The sequence below is a fragment of the Ursus arctos genome, unplaced genomic scaffold (assembly GCF_023065955.2).
Source record: "Ursus arctos isolate Adak ecotype North America unplaced genomic scaffold, UrsArc2.0 scaffold_2, whole genome shotgun sequence".
NCBI classification, from domain to species: domain Eukaryota; kingdom Metazoa; phylum Chordata; class Mammalia; order Carnivora; family Ursidae; genus Ursus; species Ursus arctos.
In genome coordinates, this window is record NW_026622874.1 from 8,361,663 (window position 1) to 8,383,168 (window position 21,506).

At 56.4% G+C, this 21,506-nt stretch overlaps 1 protein-coding gene across 1 annotated transcript in view; it reads left to right on the forward strand.

The window, feature by feature from the left end:
• The first annotated feature begins 1,245 nt into the window (after window positions 1-1,245).
• Window positions 1,246-21,506, forward strand: part of LOC113262597 (calpain-8) — a 38,975-nt gene continuing 18,714 nt past the window's right edge. Inside the window, 8 exon segments of the mRNA XM_026509026.4 lie at window positions 1,246-1,532; window positions 8,406-8,475; window positions 15,130-15,248; window positions 15,943-16,076; window positions 16,779-16,947; window positions 17,758-17,847; window positions 19,285-19,370; window positions 21,320-21,394. Of these exon segments, the coding sequence (XP_026364811.2) occupies window positions 1,296-1,532; window positions 8,406-8,475; window positions 15,130-15,248; window positions 15,943-16,076; window positions 16,779-16,947; window positions 17,758-17,847; window positions 19,285-19,370; window positions 21,320-21,394 (980 nt within the window). The 5' untranslated portion in view covers window positions 1,246-1,295.

Here is a 21,506-nt window from a genome sequence, read left to right on the forward strand (position 1 = left end):
CCGTTTCGGGAGCATTAACGTGATCATCTCTGTAAGGATCCTTTTTCAACCTGCTATTTACAGGTCCAGAGATTAGGTGCCCTGTCTTTGGGGGACCATTTTCCAGGCTGTCACATGAACTAAAATTCAGAAATCCCTGATGGGCCTGATGGTGGCTGCCGGAGGGTGCGGTGGGGGGATGGGTAGGACAGATGCCGGGAGTGGGAGGCACAGACTTCCAGGGATGGGTGAGTCACGGGGCCGGGAAGCGCAGCACAGGGCACACAGGCGACAATACTGTAATGATCGTCGTGCTGTGGGGGGACCGACCACACTCACCACGGGGAGCACATGTATGGAATCGTCGAATCATTCCGTCTACACCTGCAACTGATAGAACATTGCATGTTAACTACATTCCAATAGTAAAAACGAACAGAAAAATCACTGATGGGGTCTACACCCTTCCAGTAGACCAGGCCCAGGAAATTGGAGCCATGAGAAAGTCTCAGGTCACATTTCCCTTCTGGGAGGAGAGCTGTGATTCTGAGCCCCGGGCCCTCCCTTCCAGCCCCACTTCCCCAGGAACAGCATCAGCTGATGGGTACTGAGCTCTTCTGAGCAACGCTCGTCCCTTGCCCGGGGCCTGTGAGGCGGGTCCTACTATTATCTTCCATTTTACAGAGGAGAAAATTAAGGGGAAGGGAGGTTGAATGACCTGCTTAAAGCAACAGAGCTAATTACTGGAGGAGCTGGGACAGAAACCCAAAACCTTCGTTCACACGCGGAGCAGCCTTCACGGGGGCTCACCCTGATCCGCCGGCTGGACGGGGGCTCACCCTGATCCGCCGGCTGGATCTCCGGTATCTCCAACCCCTAGCAGATTGGGAATGTTACTGAACTTTGCTGCGAGGGAAGCAGAACCCCCAGCTCCTTGCCCTCATCCTGCTCAGAGCCACCGCCCCGGGTCCCGGGCAGACACCGGCCTAAGCTGCAGGACCGGTCTTCCCATCTTGGCCACGGAGGCCGAGGGCAGGGAAGCCAGCCTTGCCTAGGGTGGGGATGGCTGTGATCCCAACAGATTTCTTAGGGAGGGGACCCGCGAGGTTCCCAGCCTCCTAATTGTTTGCTGAAGGGGAAGGTCGGGGAGATTCATTAACACCTCTGTACATATTTGCTCCCCTGTGACTCACTTCCCTCGGGAGCAGGTCCTCGGATAAAGGTTTACCGACGCCTCCCCTCCTGGTGGCAGGTGTCAGAGAGCCCTGTGTGGCTCTGCCCTCCCGTCTCCCGTCTGCCCTGCGGAGCCCACAGCCATGTCAGCCCCCGCGGCCAGAGTAGCCCGGCAGCGGGCTGCAGCCAAAGGGCTTGGCTCCCACCAGAAAGCCGTGAAGTACTTGGGCCAGGACTTCGAGAGTCTGAGGCGGCAATGCTTGGACTCAGGGGTCCTCTTTAAGGACCCAGAGTTCCCTGCGTGCCCATCCGCCTTGGGCTACAAGGATCTGGGACCAGACTCTCCCCAAACCCAAGGCATCGTCTGGAAACGGCCCACGGTAAGTAGCCTGGCCGTTTGCTGAGTGTTAGACAGGACAGAGGACCTTCGTGTCTGTGGACAAATAGCTGAGGGAGAAATCACTCCTCCGGATCCTAAGTTCCTCGGTCCCATAGTTTAGAACAACCCCCCTGCCTTTAAAGCCTTTTCAGAGGCAGTGAGGGGTGGAGGGAAGAGCACCCCTGGGCTTTGGAAGCAGACAGGTTAGATTTGAACCCCAGCTGGGCCTGGGGGGCCTTGCTTGCATAGGTGACCCCTGTGAGCCTCAGCTTTCTCATCTGTGAAATGGTGCTCAAGGGCAGGGGTGGAGAACTGTCCTCCCCAAACCTCAGCCCGTGATCTTTTGCTCTGTGACCCTTGTCATGTGATCTGAGCTGCGGGAGCGGATAAGTGTGAGACCAAGAGAATCAAGGGCTCTGTTCCATGTCCAGTGCACAAAAGGAATCACAAGGACCACGCTCAGTGGCCCTGGCCAGGCCCCTTTTGTCTTCTCGACCACGATGGGAAAGCTGAGCCATGGGACCCGTCTCCTCAGCGGTGGTGGAAGAGGGAGCATGAGGAGAGAAGGGCTCTTCCGATGTGGTCAGGACCACCGGTCAGCTCAGGCTACCTCTGTTCCTTCGCCTCTCTTCCTGCCCAGTCTGCAGACAGTTCCCACGACTGGAGGGACAATTCCCACCCTGCTCCCTGCAGCCCGCCACGGCCCACCTTCCCGTCCTCCCCAAAACCTGTGCGGCTAGTCTGGGGTGTGGGCAAAAATCCGGGCTGGGAATCAGTTTCGTATTCTTGTTTCGAGAGTTGATTCAACAGACAGGTGTGTTTTGTGCCAGGGGCGGGCTGCGCCCTGGTGGGGATGGTGGTCGGGGAGACGTGAGGAGCGAGCTGTGGTCTCGGCTCTGATGGAGACGGTGGGAGACAGGCGTGTGAGTCAAGCACGGACACCCCGGGAAGGAAGACGGAAGCGTTCCACGCGATCAGCCACGAGCCACGGGACCCCAGGGTGTCAGGAGGGTGCGCTCTGTGGACCTGGAGGATGCCAAGGGGCCTGGGGTGGGGGAGACGGGGATGAGGGCGCTCCGCTTGGCCCTAACGAGTTCACTTGCTTCATTGTGCCCTCCCTCCCCCCTCTGTCTGTCCTTCTCTCCTTCCTTCCCTTTCCTTCTTCTAATTATGGTAAAACACATGAAATGTAAGACTTGCCATTGTAACTGGTGTTAAGTGCGTGTTGAGAACATAATGCTGCAGCCATCCTATCACTGCCTCCAGACCATTTCTCATCTTGCAAAACGGAGCCTCTCTCCTCACTCAACACCGGCCCCCGCTCCTCCCTCCCCCAGCTCCTGGGGCCACGGCTCGACTTCCAGTCTCTGAAAGTCTCACTCACCACGATGCCCTCCGGGTTTGTCCACGGGGTAGCAGGTGTCAGAATGTCCTTCCTTTCTAAGGCTGAAGACAATTCCATTGTATGCGTTCACCATATGCTTTTTAATACCTTCATTAATCAGGGGACATTTGGGTTACCTCGACCTTTTGGCTCCCACGGACCATGCTTTTACAAAGACGGTGTTCAAATATCTCTTTGAGACCGTGCTTTCAATTCTTTTGGATGTATACTCAGAAGTGGAATCACTAGATCATTTGGTGATTCTATTGTTGATGCTTTTTTAAAGAAACAAAACGTATTTTTTTGGGTTTCTTTTTAAAGAAAGTTTTAATTTGAGTTCCAGTTATCATACAGTGTAATGTTAGTTTCAGACGTACAATGTAGTGATTCAGCACTTCCATCCATCACCCGGTGCTCATCACGACAGGTGCACCCCTTTACCTGTCTCCCCCATCCCACACCCCCTCCCCTCTGCTTCTCTTCGTTGGCCTAGAGAGGGCTCTTTTTTCCCTTTGCTTGTTTTGTTGTGTTTCTTAAATACCACATATGAGTGAAGTCCTATGCTATTTATCTTTCTCTGATCGACTTATGTCAGTCACCATTATACTCTCTAGCCCCATCCAAGTCGTTGCAACGGCAAGATTTCATTCTTTTTTATGGCTGAGTAATATTCTGTTGTGTGTATATGTACACACACCACATCTTTATCCATTCATCAATAGATGGATACTCGGGCTGCTTCCATATCTAAGCTATCGTAGTTAAAGCTAGTAGATAAAACATCAGGGTGCATGCATTTCTTGAATTAGTATTTCTGTATTCTTTGGGTAAATACCCAGTAGTGCGATTACTGGATTGTAGGGTAGTTCTATTTTTAGCTTTTTCAGGACCCTCCATACTGTTTTCCAGAGTGGCCGCACCAGTTTGCATTCCCACCAACAGTGCACGAGGGTTCCCCTCTCTCCACATCCTCGCCAACACCTGTTGTTTCTTGTGTTGTTGATTTTAGCCATTCTGACCCGTGTGAGGTGGTGTCTCATTGTGGTTTTGATTTGTATTTCCCTGATGATCAGTGATGTTGAACATCTTCTCATCTGTCTGTTGGCCACCTGGATGTCTTTTTTGGAGAATTGTCTGTTCGAGTCATTTGCTCATGTTTAAATTTGGTTTTTGGTTTTTTTTGTTTCACTGGCTGCGTTTGAGGGTGCCGCCTGACTTTGCTGGTCTCAGGGCCTTCATACCAGTGGCTCTGATGACCCTGCTTCCCACAAAGGCATTAACCTTGACCTGTCCTTAGGGGAAAGCAGATGGGATCGGCTAAATATGTATGTATAGATGCTTTCTCCCTCCTAATAATAGATGAAGCTTGATACTTAGATGTTTTCTGAAATCATAAAATTTGGCATGCTGCCCCTTCCAGGTGTTTTGCCTATTTTTGGCCTTTTTTTTTTTTTAAGATTTAAAAAAATTTGAGAGAGAGAGAGAAAGGGAGTGCCAGGACAAGCAGGGGCAGAGGTGGAGGGAGAAGCAGACTCCCCGCTGAGCAGGTAGCCTGACATGGGGCTCAATCCCAGGACCCTGGGATCATGACCTGAGCCGAAGGCAGACACTTAACCCACTAAGCCACCTAGAGATGCCCCTATTTTTTTTTTCTTTTTTTCCTATTCTTAAGCTGCTAAATGGAAGTTCTGCTTGGGCTGTTATTCTAATGGTGGAAGACAGGTTTGCCCAGATTGAAGATCTTGGGGTCAAGCTTGGGTTCTCATGACTCTAAGGTGATTTTTCCCGCCGGCATTGGGCAAGAACTGCCGTGCTGTCGCAGATGCCGTGGCGGTGAGCAAGACCAGGGGAGCTCTCCACAGGGTCTCCACACCCTCTCCATCCTCGGCTTCCCCATTGCGCCGGGTTCCTGCCCAGCCCGGGCCTGTGGTTTGAGGGATGCCCGGCATGCATGGGCCCAAGTGCGGCACAGTGGACGAGACTTTTCTTCGTGCCTTTCTGTCAGTGAGCAGTTTCCTGCTCTGAAGGAGGAATGTAGAGCGGGGAGCAAGGTGAGGTCAGCTGCACCGTAAGGACCCAGGAAGCAGCCAGCCCAAGTTAAGGGAGATGTGGAGGGTGTGACCGTTGGGAGATTAGGGTTCGGATAAGGGGACGGGCCTTCATCAGGGGCTGCTGCCCTTCCTCCAGCCGCTGCCTCTGGACTAACGAATTGGGGATTTTCAGTTCAGCCGTATTTGTGTGCAGGTCGTGAGCAGCGGGAGCAGGAAGGCCCAGGCTGTGAACGTGTGTCCAGGGAAAGCATTGCCTGAGGAAGGCAGAAGTCCCTCGTAACACCGGGGAGACGGAGCTGAGGCTGGAAGCTCCAACGGGGCCAGGCCCTGGAGGGACAGGAGTGTGGGGCAGCGATGTGGCATAACCTGTGGCGATGGCGACCAAGGTGGCAGCAGCACGGGTGTCCAGCCACGCTGGGCCAGAGCTCTGGGAATGGCCCCGGGAAGTGCGGTCACCGAGAATGTGCTGACCCGGTGACTTCCTGCCTAGGACTCACACAGTGCCCGGGGCTCCCCATGCCCTGCGTCAGGGGCTGATACGGGCCTGAGTCGTTTGTGTTGGCGGTGAGTTCTGAGATCCTCACCTGTGTGGCAGTAAACGTGATTACCGAGAAGACACGAGCTTGTTATGAAGGAGGACAGATGGGGTGTGGGAAGGCCCGTCTCTCCCAAACCGCTCTGACTGCACTTTACCCCACGTCTCCAACCCGAGTGCGAGTCCCAGCGGGAAGTGGCCATGGGAAGGGCTTTCTGCAGCCCCTGAAGGACTCACGCGACCTGTGAGTCACTTTGCTTCTTGGTTGGTATTTCTGGGTGGAGGCGTTTTGAATTATGCTAACAGATGACGTGAGAAAAGGCACATCCCCTCTGCCCATAAATCACTCTGTGCCATTCTGCCTATGACCTGTGAAAGTGCCACTAGCCCTCATGAACCACTCTGTCTCCCACACCAAACACAAGATTTTAGCAGAACTTGGTGGACCCGTTAGCTCTGAGTCTGTCGAACTGACATCCCGTGACCTGCGTGGTTGACTTGTGCGGCTCAGGGGAGCCATCTGGGGGATCGTCATATTCTGTGGCTGGCGGTCGAAGCCAGGGCTTTGGGTGATGCCCCAGGAGGTGGGATCGTTCAGAGCGATGGGGACCCCGGGGCAGGGCTCCCTGACTGAAGGGCAAACAAAGCAGAGGAAGTTGAGGGTGACAGAGGAGGAGTATTTGGAGAGGTGAGGATCGGTCAAGGGTGAGTAGGGATGCAGAAGCTAAGGGAGGAGAGCTCCAGGAGGGGCGAGGAAGGAGGGAGCAGTGTCAGAGGTGGTCGGGCAGTCAGCATCTGGGGTAAGAGAGCTCCTTCTGCGGTTACTGGCGAAGGGAGAAGCCAGAATGTGGGAGACTGATGAATGAATGGGTGATAGGAGGGGGCAATGTTTTAAGAGAGTTTTTAAGGAACGAGATTCTGTGACACCCTGTTCGGTGCATTCTCCTCCCTTCCTTCTCAGCGAAGCAGCATCTTTCTTTTTCAAATGAAATTTAATGTCATTTTTTTGTCCTTCCCTTTTTTTTTAAATTTTATTTATTTATTTGACACAGAGAGAGAGAGAGTAAACACAGCAGGGGGAGGGGCAGAGGCCGAGGTGCAGGGAGCCCAATGTGGGGCTCGCTCCCCGGACCCTGAGATCATGACCTGAGCCGAAGGCAGACGCCCAACCAACGGAGCCACCCAGGTGCTACTGTCCCTCCCCTTTTAATTATTAATTTCCCAAATCTCTCCACCTTCAGAATTTGCCCTTCGAGAACACCTAGCTTGGGTGATGCCAGGTCTCCGTCTAAATTGCCGCTGGAGATCACAGAAGTGGGAAACAAAACAAATAGAATGGAAGGTCCACCCCCGGAGGGCTGGCTGAAGAGCTAGCAGAACTTAGGATGAAATTCTAAGGCTCGGTCTGTGCTAAGAAAGGATGTACAAGACATTTGTGATGAAAACAGGTGCACGTGTCAATGTGCTTTTATGGAAACTGACAGTTTCTGGAAGAATACATAGGAAATGGGAACAGCGAGGAATCCGAACGCAAGAGATTTCTGTTTCACGGCATTATTTACTTAGACATTTTTTTAAACTTATGTGCATATATTACTTTTTCAACAAAACACAAGTGAATGAATTTTTTTAATACTTGGAAGAAAAGAAAGCCAGCCCAAAGGCACTGTTTTCCCGCCCACTTAGGCAGGAGCTAGCGGTGTCGTGCGTGGCTGTGGGGCTGTCCCCGCAGGGCCCACCGCGAGTGGCACAAGGCGGGATCCCAGTTCTGGGTGCCAGCTTCTCTGTGCGTCCTCATGCACCCGCAGACGGTCACACCCAGGGGCGTCTTTTTACCTTGAGGACACACGCTTGCCCCTGACCGTCTGCCTGGAGGCTGGCCAGACAACCGCCCGTCCTTCTGCTCGGAGACCCTGCCTTTCTAACGGACGGACGTGTGTCCTCTCCCATCCAGACAGCCTCCCAGACGTACCCCCTTGGGCGTTTCTCTCCTTTCCCCTTTGCGCACGAGCCCACACCCGTTGTTATATGCTCGGCTTTTCTCTGACTTTTCGGTCAGGTCAGTCCTGGTTTCCCACGCAGGCTGGACACACCTCAAGTGTGAGGCCCGTTCCCTCTTCCCTTCCCCACGTTGCCCTCGTGCCTGCCTAACCTGTGCAGGGGTGCTGTGTGCGGAGTGGGCTCGGCAATTCTGCTGGGTAAACGGGGAGGAAAGTGCTTGGCTGGGCCCCAGCAGCGCCCCAGGGCTGGGGCCACCCTGACGGGTGTGAGTGGACGGAACGCACCCCGACACCTCAGCGTCTCCGTCAGCTCCGGGGGCCATCATTCACGTGCTCGGGCAGTTAATGGGCGTGCGTACCATTTAGTTAGCACGTGCAACACTGACCTAATCCTCTCGGTGTAAATAGGGGCGTCGTCTGAGCGTGAGGTCATATTTCAGCACCTTAGCGCCTCAGCCTCTGCCCGTCTCCCACCGCCGTTCATACCCACGCTCGGCGTGGCCCGCAAAGTAACAGACACCGGTGGAGGGTGGGGAGGCGGGCTGTGGCTGCTGCCCTGCACCCCTGCCTTGCACCCTGCCTTGCACGCCTGCCATGAATCCCTGCCCTGCACGCCTGCCATGAATCCTCTGCACTCCCGCCCTGCACCCCTGCTCTGCACCCCTGCCCTGAACCCCTGACCTGAATCCCGGCCCTGCACCTCCATCCTGCACCCCTGTCCTGCACCCCTCCTCTGCATCTCTTGTTGCCTCCTCCCTTCACTGGGCTGCAGGGTCTTCAGCAGGGACACACAGTAGGTGGCCTGGTCTCCTCCCGGCTCGGCTCTGACCATGGAGCTCCCTGACCCTGGCTACCACCAGCACTGGGCCCCTTATGAGTTGTGTTTTGTCCCCCTTGCTTTCAGGAATTGTGCCCCAGCCCCCAGTTTATCGTGGGCGGAGCCACGCGCACAGACATCTGTCAGGGGAGCCTAGGTGAGTCACTGTCACCGGGGACTGTTTGCGGGTGAGGGCGGCTGTGTGTGTGTGTAATGAATAATGGGACTTGACATCACATCTGTGGTGTTGCATGTGGGTCTGTGTTTCTGAGACAGTGCTCCTTGCGTGGGTCTGTGATACTGGCACCGTGGCTCCCCCCGGGAGATCTCCGTGGGACACCGAACCCCTCCCATGCAGGAGTAACGGGCCAGGATTGTAGGCGCACCGTGGACAGCAGTGCTGTGCGGTGCTTTGACGGTCAGTGCCTGTAAGAGGACACAATCCGCCGGAGGGAGCGGCCACGTCCACATGACTGTGGGCTGTCCCAGGAGATGCTTTAAAAGGAGTAAGAAAACAAGAATCCCATGCTGCAGCTGAGCTCTCCTTCAGAGCCGGGCACCCCCTCCCCTCCCGCGATGGCAGCAGGACCGGACCCGGAGACGCAGGCAACCAGGAGACAATCCCACCTGTGAAAGTCAGCGAAGCGAACAGGAGCTCAGCATCCACACAGGCCCCAAACCCTTTCCCTTCAGGAGGGTCCCCTCCTTCCTTTTCCTCCTTGTTCCAGGCCAAGAAAACCAGTTCTCCTCAGCCTGCTGGAAGCCTTGATGAATTTGAAATTCACGGGCATTTTATTCCAAATGCTTCCCACGTTCTGACCTTAACGAGCGCGGCTACCAGACACCCCCTCGGCCGGAGCTCGCGGGGCCTGAGTGCAGAGCCTTGGGAATGTTCTGGGCGTCCCCACGGGTGTGCGCCCGCTGCCCAGAGCCATGGCTGCTGTGTCCCAAGCCCTTGTGCCATTCGAGCTGTTTGTGTGGGGGCTTGGGGGTGGGGCAGTGTCCTGCCCCTTCTCCTTCTGCCTTTTCACTTGGAGCTCAATGTTTAACCTAATTAGCATGTGTCTCAGGGAAACACAGCTCTGAGCGGATGCTTTTAACGGCTTCTTGTTATAGGTGCTTTCACTTTGGAAAAGCTATTTAGTAAGTGCCTTTTAATCGACGGCTTGAACAGAGGTTCCCTTGAATAGTTTTAAGCAAGGAGAAGTGAGGGCTTCCAGAGGAGGCCCGGGTGTTGCCATGGTGAGCGCCTGCAGCAAGCCGGGGCCACAAATGGACCCAACGCTCTCGGAATCCAGCTTGAGGAAAGCAAGTGGGGCCGCCAGCAGGTGCCCGGGAGTGAGCCCATCCGCACGGTGGCTTTTTGTATGAACAGAGCAGAAGAGGGCTGAGGGCCTGTCACTGGGAGCGCGGCTTGGCAGGTGGAAAGGTGGCTGCCCCTGGGTGCGGGGTGGCGGGCGGGGCAAGTCACAGCAACCGTGAGACAGCCGGGCCCGCCCCATGAGGGGTGGGGAGGCTCCCCATCAGAGGAGCTATGCCAGGTGCCACTCGGGAGATAGGGAGTGCCGCCAACAATGTCTGTTCAGAGCTCTAGAGTCTGACACCACACAGCGGGGTCTGCTCCGGGGTTAAAACATTTTTATTACTCTTGCTTACAGTTTTTTAATTACTATTTTGAATACACGCTGTTCACGAGTTAAAACACTCGGAAGGTGTGCCATGACGAGTCGGCTTCCCATCTCCCCTCCTCCCCTGCTCGCTGCCCTGTGACCGCTTTTCTGTCCTTTCAGCAAATTCAAGCAAATCCAAAATCTCATTTTGCTTTTCAATGCTTTCTTGCATCGGAGGCAGCAAACTGTGGACGCTGCTTGGCATCTGCTATTGTTCTCGTTCCTCTTAACAAAGAGTCGTGTGGATCCGCACTGCTCCGTCCCTCATCCTGTCGGCTAAGGCTGCCACGGAGCTGTTTGTCTCTTTTGCTGTTTTAACAAATGTTGCGGCGAACGCCGTCCTGTTGCGCGGGGGTGGTGGTCATCGCGCTGCGGGCCTGGCGGGCTTGGGGAGCATTTGCTGAGCTCTTGATGGGTTGCCCTGAACCCTTCGGGTTATGGCATCATAAATCATGTGAAAACAGCTGCCTTTCTGACATCCTGCTTTCCCACTGGCTTTCGCCCTTCCGCGTGGCCCTGAGCTGTGCTGACTGTCCTCGTCATGCTTTTCAGAGAAGCCCTGTGCCTTTGTGTGAGGGACTGGAATGTCCACAGAAGCTTCCGCTCAGGACACTCGGGGTGCAGACACTGCTGACTTACTCTTGCCACTGGCCCCACACGCTGCCCCACCTGCACCAGCGCTGCCACCAGGGGCCATGTGGTTGGGAGCAGGTGACCATGATCTCAGGGTGAACAGGATCCATGGACGCCAGAGGCCATGTCCAAGCTGGAGCCATGTGTCTCAGTGTCTCACGTGTCTTGCAGGTGGAGCCCGGGGAAGAGGGCAGAGTGGTGTCCATGGGAGGGAGGCTGGTCACCGAGGAGGCCGGGACTGTGGTGTGGGGCCCAGGGAACCCAGTCCAGCTGCTGTCTCCAGGGTCGGAAATGATCAGCTTTGCCTCTGCAGGGGTACAGGCAGGGGTGAGGCCTGGCGTTGGCATGGCTTGGAGGGAAGGAAGGATGGTGTAACGACGGGGCTCAGAGGGCCTGTAGGAGGTCAAGAGGTCACCTGGCATCGCACGGCGGATGTAGGGTGTAGGAGGCCTTCATATCCAGGCACAGGACGGAACATCCTGCAACGCACAGGACGGCCCCCCTGCCTAGGCATTATGCAGCTTGAGCGTCGGCTGGTTTCAGAGATCCCGCTGTAGCTGGATTCACTCACGTTCCAGGAGCCTTATTCGCTAAGGCAGTAACTCTAAGATCCGAATCTGGTTCTAGTGTTACAGGCTGTTTTCTCTCCCCATTAGCGCCATCAATTGCACAATGGTTAAATCCTAAGATCAGCTCTCTAGTCAGCATGACACGAGTTTTCCAATCCCTGCTGACACTTTCCTATGGACGAGGTTTCCTTCAGTTAGCACTTTATGACGGGGTCCGTGACACATCTGCGGCCCACTACCCGCTTCCGGTGAGCTGTCAGCGTAGCCCATGAGCTGGGGGTGTCGGCCAAGCAGGAGGACCCACAAGTGTGCGGTGTTTTAACAGCAGCCAGAGGCATGATGAAATGGGAGGCCGGAAGGCACCCTGTGGTGGAAGAGGGGGTAGGCCCCGGGAATGGCTTGGCGCCCGTGTCAGAGCCGAGCAGCGCCTGCTTGTGAGCCCTGAGCAGGCGGAGGAGGCCTCAGCCACCGTCAAACGCTGAAGGTGAATTTTTACAAACAAGCCCACGTGAGCAGGTCAGCATCTGTGTCGGGTTCAGAGGTGTGGTCGGCACAGCCTTGCTTGCTCCCCTGGACCGTTCTCTGCCCGCCGCCCGCCTCTCGCTGATAGTGAGTGGGAGGGAAGAGCAAGCCAGCCAATCACAGGCGTGTCCCATCTCTTTTGGATAAATATTCATTCAATCGCCCTTTTTGGGTGGTTTCTTGCTTCTTAAAGCCTGGCCCCTCTCCAGCCTCCTCAAGACGGTGCCTGGATACGAGGAAGGCCAGAGGTCCTCTGGGCGACCCCAGCAGGTGTCCTGTGATCCCACTCAGTTCTGCCACGCTGTCTGCCCAGAGAGACTGTCCCCCCATGTCTCAGACCCCAGGCTCCTGTGCCCATTGTCATCCATGCTTCTGACCCATCAGCTGTAGCTGGAGGGCCCCACAACCCCTTCTTGAGCCCCCAGAACTCAGAGAAACATCTTACTCACTAGAGCATGGGTTCCTAGAGCATGGGTTCCTAGCTGAGGATACAGCTTGGCAACAAACAGATGGAGGAGAGGCACAGGGTGAGGTCTGGGGAAGAGGCTTCCACGCTCCCTTGGGGGTACTGATTGCCCCAAATCTGCACGTGTGTACGAGGCTGGGGGCTCTCTGAGTCCCGGCCTCTGGGTGTTTATGGAGGTTTCATGACAGAGACCTGGTGGACGGAATCACTTGGTGCTGGTGGTGGGTTCCTGGGTCAGGGGGTGGGGATGGCACTGAAGGGTCCAAGCCACTCATCCTGGGTTGGTTCCCCTGGCAACCAGTTGGGTCACCTAGGGGTTTTCCAAAGCCACCTCATTAACATAGCAAAAGAACTGTGCTTTCTCCCATTGTGTAGAAGGCAGCTGCCTAAGGCTGCAGGAGCTCTGAGCCTAGAAACAGGTCTAAGACCCAGCCTGCATTTGTTATTATAAATCACAGCCTCACAGCCGGCTGGTGCTTGTGCTGGAGCGGTCCCCAGGGTCCCAGCTGGCCCCAGGGGGGCGCGATTGTGCAGGGTCGGCCCGTTCCCCCCGCCCCCCCGGAGGGCTCCCAGGCTGAGCCTGCGGCCACCACAGTTGCAGGTGGGATGGACCTGCCCGTTCTCCTGCCCCCAGCAGCATAGGAATCCCTGGGGCTGCCATCTACCCTCCTCTCTGCCTCCAGGCTCTGTGTTGTCACCGTCATCCTGCTCCTGGGGTCCCCCAGTGGCAGGCAGAGCATGAATGTCCTCTGCTTTGGCTTCATCTTCAACCTAGTCTCGGCTTTACTATTGTTCCTGCTCCTGCCGCTGATCAGCCTCATGAAGGGACTACTGCAGCAATCCCAGCACCTGACCTGTTCTCTGTCCCTGCTTCCCTTCCTGGTCCTTCTGCTGGTGGCCCAGGGCAGCTCTCCTTCTCCCCTTGGTGTTTGGGAAGCGCCCATAAGCTGGAGGCTGAGCTCTTGCTACCTACCGTTTATAATAACACTAGGTGTTCAGACCGAAAGGGAATTTCTGATTTAGTGATTTCTGTGCTAAGAATGCCTGACTCAGGATGACTATCTCTTTGTGGACTTAAAACCAGAGCCCCTTTGTTGTTAGGGTTGGGGTCTGTTTGCTATTTGCTGGAAGCCCTGAGGCTTACGGGTGGAGGGGGTGGAGGGGGTGGGGGGGGTAGAGGGTTCTAGACAGTCATTATTTAAGCGGAATTAAAAAATCACTTTATTGTTTCAACAACCATTAAACCCATTACATGTATAACCTGAGTAAGGAGTAGAAAGAACAAAGTTCAAGGTGGTTCCCCAACTTCCCTGGAGATCAGGGACCCAGGACGCCCCCATTCTAGCTCCGCAGTTAGTCCAAACTCTAACCCATGGCCAGATCTTGCTGGAGGGTGGCCAGCGAGGAGGGACTTGTCCATCAAGATTTTTCCCACCCACCTTATTCGCCACCAAACGCCTCTTGGCTGCTTCTGGAAATTAAAACTATGGTCCAAGGTCACAGTCGTGTCCCTACAGAGAAGAACCCAGGGAACGTGCCACACGCTTCAAGGGAGGTCCCCAGACAAGTTCCCGAAATGCTCTGAGCAGCTGAATAGATGTCCATCCTCCCAAGAGGACTCTCTGAAGGGGCGCGCGCTGATTTGGATGTGTTCCTGTCCCGGCAATCCACTCGCACCTGACACAGTCCTTGCCAGGAATCCACACGCCCGCGTACCCGCTGCCCCTGCTCGGGGACCCGAGCTTGCTGTGAGCGCCAGGAGGACCCGCGAGATGTCACGAGTGAGGCAGATGAAAAGAAAATTAAGCTCCTCCAGCTGGGCAGCCCCGTTTGATGTCAGCAACTGAGGGACACATAGTTTCCATGCCATGAATTCTAACGTGTGAGGAGTTTTCTGGGTGGGCTGCTCGAGGCAGCTCAGCTGGGAGCAGCAACGTCGGAGGGGCCGCGGGGACGCCTGCGTCACGGAGGTTTGCGGGGTGGATGTCGGAGGGGCCGTGGGGACGCCTGCGTCACGGAGGGCTGTGGGGTGGTCACCCTGTCAGCTCCCCGGGGCCTGCGCTGGGAGCCTTCCCTCGTTATCTGCCCCCCGACCCCCGAATGCTCTTGGACGTGGGAACTGTCAGGTCCAGTGCACGTCCTCTCGGGCTCCCTGTGCCCACAGACCAGGGAGACTCGTGGGCAAACACTCAGGGGCTACTGGGGCTTTGCCCGGGAAGAAGCCATAATCCACTGAGTCATCGGTCCTTTGCTGTTCATCAAGCATTCCTTGGGGCCCTACTATGTGTCAGCCGCTTGCTAGGGATGCCTGACCAGGAATTCCCATTCTGGCTGGCTTGGGTGCCCCTGGGAGGGCGCTGGGGTTCCGAGGAGGGAAGTGGGGTCGCCTAAGCTGCACTGAGTAGCTGGTGTGCAAGCAGGCGCTGTGACCCGAGGTGGCTTGTGATGGGGGCACAGAGCTTGGAATCGGTTTTTAGGAAACACAAAGAAACACTGGCTGGAAAGAAGAGGAGGGGAGAGGCCACAGGTGGCATCTCAGTGAGGACTTGTGAGGACAAAAAGCAGCTGCCACCTGGGGGAAAAGCCAGGCCCTTCGCATCCGAGTTTGCCTGGAGGGCAGGTTCTTGGGGGGGAGCAACTGAGGAAAGCTGGAGACATGGGTGGGATCCGTACTTTTTTCTTTGCATTGTCCACCTCAGCCATCGGTGCTTAGAGGTGAGATGATCAGTGTCCAGGGATGAAGCGGGGAGCAGAGAACTTCCCGTTCCCAGGATGGGACTTTGAGTGAAGCAGTGGGAGCTGCCCGTGACCTTCAGATGTGGGAGGACAATGGCGCATCTGACCCGGAAGGGGCTGGGGGGACACGGGCTGGGCTGAGCAGGACGCAGAGGGTCAGACAGGGCAGGGACCGGTGGCTGGCCTGACTGGTGTGTCCCTGTGACCTGATGCAGGTGACTGCTGGCTGCTGGCCGCCCTTGCCTCCCTGACCCTGAACGAAGAGCTGCTCCGCCGTGTGGTCCCCGGGGGCCAGGATTTCCAGCAGAACTACGCGGGGATCTTTCGCTTTCAGGTACTGTGCTCATGGTGCTGGACGCCATGGGTGACCCTGTAGCCATGTGGGGGTCGGGATGCCATCGAAAATCTGTGTGTCGCTTTGGACTCCCGCAGATCTTCAGCCCTGATGGCCAGCTGTTGGTCCGAAGCCTTCCTGAGAACATAAACAGTTGACTCACATGTTTTGTATGTTACGTGTGTTATACACTGTGTTCTTAGCATAAAGTAAGTCAGAGAAAAGATAATGTCGTTGAGAAATCGTAAGGAAGAAGACATACATGTTTCAGGACTGTGCTCTATTTGTTAGTTGGCCCTTGCTGACCCTGTCATTTGGGGGTATGTCCTGTACCCTTGGGTCTCACCCTACATCCCCAAACTAGAAACCCAGCAGCCCATGTCCAGTGGTCTGGACGCTCCCCTGGTCTGAGAACCACTGCTCCCATGCACCCTGCCCTCCCCAGCCCTGCAGCCTCAACAAGGAGGGCCCCTTTGGGGTGAGGTCCTGAGGCGTGAGACACAGTCACCCCCGGCGCCATGTGGGCACATTTGCTTATCACTTACAGGCTGGATGCCACGTGTCCTGTGTTCTCTGGCCTCTCCTGTGAGCATGGACGGAGGATGCAGAGCCTGCTCTTGGAGGGGCTCGGAGCTCATCCCTTGGCACAGGGTGCTGTCTGAGGGGCCTCTGCCCTGTGTCCCCTGTCCCACAGTTCTGGCAGTACGGTGAGTGGGTGGAAGTGGTCGTGGATGACAGGCTGCCCACCAAGGACGGGGAGCTGCTCTTCCTGCACTCGGAGACGGGCAGCGAGTTCTGGGGAGCACTGCTGGAGAAGGCCTATGCCAAGTGAGTACATGGTTCGGAGCTGGGAGATCCCCGTGTCCCCAGAGGACCACACCTGCCCCGCCCTGAACTTGGGATGCCACACCGAGTCCTCCCCAGCACCTGGATGCTGGGGCCAGGAGCTTACGGCTCAGCTCTGCCTCTGTGAAGGTGTGGATTGGGGGGCAAGCCCTGCAGATCCTTGGTGCCTCCATGTTCTTCTCCTTCAAACCCCAAGGTCAGTTCCTAGGTCAAGGTGAATTTATCAAAGAATGTTGAAGAGGAAGGAACAGGTACACCTCGATGCTGATGCCCTGCCCAGTGCACTCCCCCTCTTCCCGTGGGCCTTCCATGTGGGAAGACTTCTTTGTGGGTTCTCCTGATGCGTGTCCTGCAACCCCATTCTTTTCCAGCCCTCTTCCCAGAGCAAGCCCCCGGGGCACTCTCCCCCCAACCCTGCCTGGGCCCCCAACCCCCAGGGACCCAGGAAGACAGGGTCCACCCTGGGAAGGCTGCACTTCGCTCCTTAAAGGGCTGGAGAGAGGGGTGGCTTGGTGGGAGGTAGCCTGAGATTGGTTCCTGCAAACTGTGGCTGGAGCTCCCCGCTGGCCTGATGTAAAATTGGCAAAGGGCCCTTTCTTACCTTCCGGTCTGCTCCGTGTCCTAGCGCCAGCCCATGTGGGCCCCTCATTGTGGGTGATGAGACTTTTCTTTCTTTCTCTACAGGCTCAACGGTTCCTATGAGGCTCTCACTGGAGGGTCTACGGTGGAGGGGTTTGAGGATCTCACGGGTGGCATCTCTGAGTTTTATGACCTGAAGAAGCCCCCGGCCTGCCTGTTTCAGATCATCCGTAAGGCCCTCCGTGCGGGGTCTCTGCTGGCTTGCTCCATTGATGTGAGTCTCTCTACTCCCCCCTGCATGGTGGGGAAGGGGCCAGAGCAGCATCTGGGGCTGAATGGGCAAGTCTGGGGACGCACTGGTCCAGACCTTATTAGTGTGTAGGAACTGGGGTGCATCGTGGGAGCCTCAGTCTGTATGTAGTACAAGGCAATGGCTCTGAGAATGGAGACCTGACCCTGGATCCCGTGTCCCACCTTCGCTGCCCCCCTCTCGTGGGGCTTTAGGAAACAGATACATGAGGGACATATTGATGGGCTTTGAGATCCCCAAGCAGAAGGGGAGTGGGTCTGCAACCCTGGTGGGTGCCCTGCCTGGGGGGCTGGCAGTCTGGGCCCCGGGGCGGTGTGGACACTGGAGCTGGTCTGTTATCACTCTCCCTGTGCTGTCCTGACCTGGTGGCCTCAGACACACGAACCACACGTCTCTGCAAAATCTCAGCCCATGTGTGTGTGCTGGGGAGATGATACGGGGCCAAGAGAGAGGGCCTGTGAAAGAGGAAGGGGGGAGACACTGGAGAAGCAGACTGGCCCAGAGCTGTTGTCCTGGATAATTGGTCTTCTTCAGGCAGCATGGGGTCACTCGGGGAGAGGAGGCGAGCCCCCAGTTTCTGGTGGCATTTGAAGCCTGTAAGCTGTGGTCTGCCCCTGGAGCCACACGGTGCCGGCCTGGAGCTGTAGGTCTGCTCAGAAGGTCCGAGGTCACTGTTGCACCTGCATCCCAGTGCCACGTAGAGTCCCCCCAGCCCTGACGGGTCAGTGTCAGGGTCAGGGTCGGCTGCTATCCGTGGACTTCATTCCCAATCAGGCCTCCAGTGCAGCCGAAGTGGGAGCAGAGGCTACCACCTGCCAGAAGCTGGTGAAGAGCCATGCCTACTCCGTCACTGGAGTCCAAGAGGTAAAAGCTGGCCGGGGAGGTGAGGGTAGCTGGTGGTGATGCTGCACGTGTCCGGGTCGCCACGGAGAGCCTCCCCCTGCTGAGGTCCCTCCCTGGCTGCCCCAGATGCTACCCCCATGTGGGTCGCTCTTGCTCACGGGCCCTTTGGACTCTTCCCCACTGGGAGATGGATCACGTGGCCTGTCTGAGCGACAGCTCCGTGGGCTCCAGCGACATGCAGGCCCCCCTCTGAGATGTGGCCGGGGGCGGGGAGGATGGTTTTGGGAAAGTTGTAGAGATTGTCCATTAGATTCTATATGTGTTCTAAAAAGCGTGTGTGCACAGGCGAAGTGGTGGAAGCCCGTAGGATCCCAAAGGGAATAAAGGCAGTGGTGTCGGCTCCCTCAGGATGGGGCACAATGGCGGGAAGGAGCGGCGCTGTGCCTTCCTCTCCCAGCCAAGCAGGAAGCATGGGCTGCAGTTTTTACTGTGTCGATTTACTCTCTTCTGTCCACTTGGAGAAAGTGTTTACAGTGGCTCACAGTGAATGACGCAGACACAATCAAACCACAAAGCTGAACTACACCAGACAATCCAGGCGAAAGAAACAGCTGCCGTTGAAAAATGAGCTTTGCTCTGGGTCACCCAGTGGTCAAGGCAAAAAGGGAAATGTGATGGGAATCTCAGTTTTTGTTGTGTATTAAAACAGCACAGGTGCTTGTGTTTTGCAAACACGCTCTTTAGTGAAGTCAGTCCCCGAGGAGAGGTTGAGCATGTGTGTAAGCATGGGCCAGGGCATGACGGAGGACGCCAAGGGGAGTAGGACACCCAAGACCTAATATTCATAGTGTCTCTGAGTGTGTATGTGTATGTGTGCGTGCGAAATGTGAGCATGGGAGCTCTAGTGAGTGTTGAGCAAGTGGCTGGGGAAGGCAGTAAGTATGGGCTTCCAAGTGTGGGCTTTGCAGACATATCCTCCCTCCACCACGTCCTGATCTCGGGGGAGTACGGCCTCTGAGTCTAGGATTTCTGAGCTGTGAAAGAAAGATTGCTACAGCACCAACTCCTAGGATAGCTGGGGGGGTTCAGAGCAGTGATGGTGCGTTCCAAACGCTTAGCGCCAGGCCTCATCCAGAGCACGAGCCCGCTGAATGCTGAACCCTGTGCTCCGCGTGTTTACTGTCATTCGGTCTCGTGGATTAAGAGACCCGTCAGTCTTAACTACGAAATCGAGATGCAAGTAGAAGCCTACACAAACTTGTGTGTGAGCCAGACGCACGGTTTATTCAACTAAACTGTGAAGAACAGAGCAGTTGGCCACGTCCGGAAAACATGAGTTAAAATAAGGGTGTGGTTGTTTGGGGAGATTTGGAAAGTGCGAGTCCTCTGGGGGCAGTCACGGGCGGGGGGCGCAGCGGAGCCCAGCGGCTCAGGTGCTCCCATGTGTGGACCTTGCAGGTGGATTTCCAGGGCCGTCCCGAGAAGCTGATCAGACTCCGGAACCCGTGGGGCGAAGTGGAGTGGACAGGAGCCTGGAGTGATGAGTAGGTTCTTCCTCCCTGTCCTCGCATCCCCCTGCAGAAAGGTGTCACACAGAACACAGTCCTCTCGAGACCCATGGCCGCGTGAGCATGGCCGCGCTTTCTGAGCACAGCAGTCTGTTCAGGAGGGGGAACCGCGTGGCTCCTGCTGAGGAAAAAAGGCAAAGCACACGCCACGCAGCTGGAGTCTTGGCTTGCGGTCTCTGCTGGGCGTTTGCGGGTTCGGCAGCTCCGTCTCTGGAAGGTTTGCCTGTTTCCCACCTGCCATGCCGTGGTGATCCCAAGCGGAGGCTGGACCCGCATGATCGGACGCCTCCCACTGCACAAGCCATGGTCTCTCTGACCAGCGCCAAGCCCCTCAGCGCCCAGCTTAGGAAGCGGGATCTGACCCCGGGGGCCAGCTGACGACGCGGGCCGCGGTGGGAGCTCTCGCTCATGATGGGCAGCTTGCTCTTTCCCGACAAGATCATGAAGGGCCAGACAGGCTCCCCTGGCGCAGGCCTCCCGCCACGGAGGATGCACCACTGGAAATGGGAATAAACCCGTCTTAATAGGTCCTTAACCTCACGGGAGCCTCTCTGTGTTGCCTGTACTCCACGACGGCAGGAGGGCTTTGGGAGGGGGCTTTATCACGTGTGACCACACTGCCCATCACCACGCATACCTGCGTACTTCCCTTCAGGTGTGCGCCACGGACAGACGTGGGTCCCTAGAGCCACGGATGCTGATTCCACTGCCCGAGTTTGAGCAAAATCCAAAACCTCCGCTCTGCCAGCTGCCCAGAAAGGGTGTCCTGGCCGAATGAAATTGACACTGAGTTTTGGCCATTTCAGCCAACAGCTGTTTAGCAAGCTGCCCAGAGAGTTCTGTGACCCTGTCTCCTTCCACCTGTCTCTGAGAGGCTGGGGCAGGTGCCAGGGGGAGGTGGTGGCAGGCGAGGGCCAGGCTGTGCTCCAGAAGTTGGAGACACAGCCCAGGCCGTTTCTATAGCAGCCGGTGGGGCAGGGGGACACCGCATGTCTGAGCCACACCCCTAAGTCAGCCCAATGTCCAGTTAAATTACGCAATTCAATTTTTTTTTAGTTCCAAAAACCAACTGGGAGATTTGGGTCAGATGCAGATTTTTCCAGCTTGTCCCTACTCTTTGTTTACAACAAGCACATTTTGAGATTTGAGTCTGATGGATGAACGTTTCCATGAGTTGAAGGGGTCCTGGGTGCCCTCCTGTGTGACCCCTCGGGTCCCTCGCAGCTGGGCTTTCACGGAGGGAGGGGAGGGGCTTGCGGGTTGCTGAAGGCATCCGGGGAAGGGACTTGATACTGCTTGGTTCCTTGACGCTGCACACGTATTTCAGGAGACCTAGCTTGGTAAAGGTCAGGTGGCTGGAGATGGCATTTGAATGCAGTGTTTGGGAATTGCCACAGGAAAGCCACAGCACGCGGCCTCACAGGTGACATGACTTCAGGGAAATTGCCGCCCGGCCGGGCCTGATGGCCTTTGCTGGCGGCTCGGGAAGTGGGTGGTGTCTGTGCCCAGAGAGGGTCCGGCTCTCCCAGGACTCTCATCTGACGGATGATCTGGAATGACAGCCTGCCTGTGGACGCAGCAGGGGCGCACGCCCGCTGAGCCCTCTCATGCCTCCTCTCTTGGACCCTCGGTCCTGTCATCGGGGCCTGGGAGTCGCACCCAGAAATGGAAGGCTTCCTAGGAGTGAAATTAGGGCAACATCCCAGCTACATGACTGGGGTCCATGTTGTCGGTCTGCATCCCTCCCAGGGTGTGTGCCCCTCATCTGTCTGTGCCCCCGCCACTGCCCTCGGGGGTCTGGTTCATGTCCATGTTGGCCCTTGGGGCTGTCTAGCTGCGGGACACAGCGTGCGCTGAGCACACCTTTCATGAATGATCGCCTCTGCTTCACTTTTTAAAGATTGTAATTTTACGATTTCCCCCAGGGCCCCAGAGTGGAATGACATAGACCCCAGGCAGAAGGCGGAGCTGGACAGGAAAGCGGAAGATGGCGAGTTCTGGTGAGCGTGGCGTCCCTTCTCCCCCTTTACCCTCGAGCGGGTCTGACCTCGGGGCCTGCATGTGTCCGCATTCCCGCCTCCACCCCTCTCCGCCCCCGCCTGAGGCAGAGCA